Raw genomic sequence first — 3,059 nt, 5'->3', positions numbered from 1 at the left:
CAGCGTCTAATACACGTTGTCTGGTAGCCTATTCCCGTAACAATGGCAAAGTCTACGTATTCGAAGTCGTAGCAGCGAGTCTAAGGGAATTCATTCCGTTAGCACAACGTTACATGCGGAACGGACTTAAAACAATCCGCATGTAAGCTCCGATTCAAACGGTAATCGGTAAAAGCATGTCAAATCCGTTGAGGGCTGAGGATTTGCCAAAAATCCTAAGTCAATGTCTGATACACGTTGCTGTTTAGTCTTTTCACAGGAGAAAGACGAAGTCTACGTATTCAATATCGTAGCACTAAAAGGGTTAACTCTTTTAGCATAACGTCACATGCGGAACGGACTTAAACAATCCGCATGCTAGCCCAACTCAAACGGTAGTCGGTAAAGGCTAATCAAATCCGTTAAAGGCTGAGGGTTAGCCAAAAATCCTAAAGTCAACGCCTAACACGCGTTGCCTGGTAGTCTATTCCCGTGAGAAAGACGAAGCCTATCGAAGTTGTAGCATCAAGCCTAAGGGAGTTCATTCCTTTAGCACAACGTCACATGCGGAACGGGTTTAGACAATCCACATGCTAGCCCGACTCAAACGGTAGTCGGTAAAGGCTCATCAAACCCGTTGATGGCTGAGGGTTTGCCAAAAATCCTATAAATACGAGAGTCACTAACGCATCAGCTTCATTTGTTGGTCTCGTGATTTGAGCATCCAACGACTTCAGGATAAGATCTGTATCCGCACACGAATCAACTTTTATAGTTGGTCCTGCAGCCCCAGCATTTGGGACCGCCACGCTCCAACACCTTAAAGAGCTTAAACTGTGTAGACCCAAGGTTAACGCGTGGCAATGAAAGTCAACGTACGACGTTCGAAACCCTAGGGTCAACGCCGGTCAACGCGTAACCCTAGGTCAACGCCAGTCAACGCGTTGCGATCAAAAAATCAATGTACGACGTTCGAAACCCTAGGGTCAACGCCGGTCAACGCATAACCCTAGGTCAATGCCGATCAATGCGTTGCGATCAAAAAGTCAACGTACGACCTTCGAAATCCTAGGGTCAATGCCGGTCAACGCGTAACCCTAGGTCAACGCCGATCAATGCGTTGCAACGAAAGAATCAACACTCCGACAAGTATACGAGTATAAACTGCTCCTTCTGATACTCCGAAAAGTATACGAGTATAAACTGCTTCTTAATACTCCAATAAGGTATACGAGTATAAACTATTCCCTATTTTTGGTTGAGAAGTTTCTAGAGAATATTTTTTTAAAAATATTCTTAAGGATAACTCAACAACACTACGCCGGATAACGCGTCTCAAATAAAGACTCAACGCCAACAATCAATGGTCGTTTCTATTTTGAAACAGCAAACAAGAGCTAAAAATCAGAAAATCAGGAATCGACTTCAAGTTCAAAATTCCGACAACGGTCAGACAATAAATGCAGCACCGGAACCCTTACAGACATTCGACAAAGCATCGAATAGCCTGAAGGATTGAAGGAATCAAGAACAGAAGCCATTCCAAGGTCCCGTTATACTGACTGAAGGTTGGGACAATCATATCCAAAGTATTCCAGACTCTTCTATAAAAGAACGTGACTGAAATACTTTGGAGGGGGTATCTGTAGGCGTATAAAACTACTTATAGGTCCCTTAACACAGCTCGGCACGACGATTCGACAAACCAACGAACCATCGGGTGATGTATCTAAACACGAGCGTTAATCCGCCACACCGAAGCCAAGTGACACGCGTCGAAGCGTATTAACGAGGCGACGAGGCTAACGAACCGCACGCAAACAACGGAATAAATCCACCCGCGTGCGGAATCAAGCTAACGGTTCGGTGAGTCAACGAGTCATCCAACTGTATAACGGATTCGAACTCGAACACCAAAGCGGGTTTACTGCCAAATTCGAGAGAGATCAGATCTGAGATCTACACGGTTTCCCTCCGGATCAAAACTTGCTTTTTGATCCCGAGAAGAGTCTCGATTTCGCTTGGTCGATTTCGATAACTACAGGCTATTATTTCCTTGGTGAAATAGTACCCCCGGCTGTTATTTCCTTCGTGAAATAGCACCCGTCATACCGTGTAGATCCGACCGGATCAAGATCTTGCGGTGGTCCACGGATTAACCCCGGCGCAGGCGAAGAACCCACAAAAGCGAGAGACCGCAAAACAGGATCTCGTGATTCGTTGGACATAAAAGGAAAGTTGTAATTTTCATTTTCTTTTGATTTTGTTGTAACCGGATCTTATAAAAAGACCGGATCTTTTGTAATCGATAAACTATTACTCAAGAGTGCAATGGAATCGAAGAACGCAATTTTTCCCGCGAACAGTGAGGTGCTACACCTCACATTGATTTTGATTTGTATGAGGTACTGCTGTCATCCTCAACTTAATTTTTATTTATGTGAGGTACTACACCTCACATTGATTTTGATTAGTATGAGGTAATATCCCTCACATTAGTTTTGAATTTTATGAGGTATTATCATCCTCACATTAAGTTTCATTTATAGGGCTTGTTCATATAATAATTTTTTTTATCTACAACAGCTAATGCCGTACAATGATTGTGTCCCCAAATTGTCTCTTTTGTAGACATGACCCTCATTTTTGGCTTTTGACGACTACCATTCAATTATTGCCATCCCAATTGCTGCTTATTTTTCTGAGTTTTTATATATTTACCAGCAGAACTTTCATCTTGGGTAGCTATTCTTCAGACTCTACATCAAAAGTCTTGTATAGATTACATGCAGGCGTTATGATATCTGAAATCAAACACAAGAAGTACAATCTCATTACATAGTTAAAACTTGACATTACATGTACACATATTGCCACTTCTAATCTGAAAAACATAGAACTGAAGAGACTAACAAGCTGCAGGTCCTAAACATTTCCCATACTTCACCAAAACATTGCTACATCACGGTGATGTTTTCTCTGGATGGGGAGGGTTGCCAGGAATTAGCGGACTCGGAGGCAATGGTATAGGAAATGGTGGGAAAATGGAGGCAGGCGGCGGTGGTGTTGGTGGAGTTAAA

At 43.0% G+C, this 3,059-nt stretch overlaps 1 protein-coding gene across 1 annotated transcript in view; it reads right to left on the bottom strand.

Annotated features, from left to right (window-relative positions):
* Nucleotides 2,781-3,059, bottom strand: part of LOC109821343 (pollen allergen Che a 1-like) — a 1,264-nt gene continuing 985 nt past the window's right edge. Inside the window, exon 3 of the mRNA XM_020387531.1 lies at nt 2,781-3,052. Within this exon, the coding sequence (XP_020243120.1) occupies nt 2,942-3,052 (111 nt within the window). The 3' untranslated portion in view covers nt 2,781-2,941. The remainder of the gene's footprint in view (nt 3,053-3,059) is intronic.

This window comes from Asparagus officinalis, chromosome 8, assembly GCF_001876935.1.
Source record: "Asparagus officinalis chromosome 8, Aspof.V1, whole genome shotgun sequence".
In the NCBI taxonomy this organism is placed as follows: domain Eukaryota; kingdom Viridiplantae; phylum Streptophyta; class Magnoliopsida; order Asparagales; family Asparagaceae; genus Asparagus; species Asparagus officinalis.
Note: the sequence above shows the minus strand (reverse complement) of the source record. Positions and strands in the feature narration are given on the sequence as shown.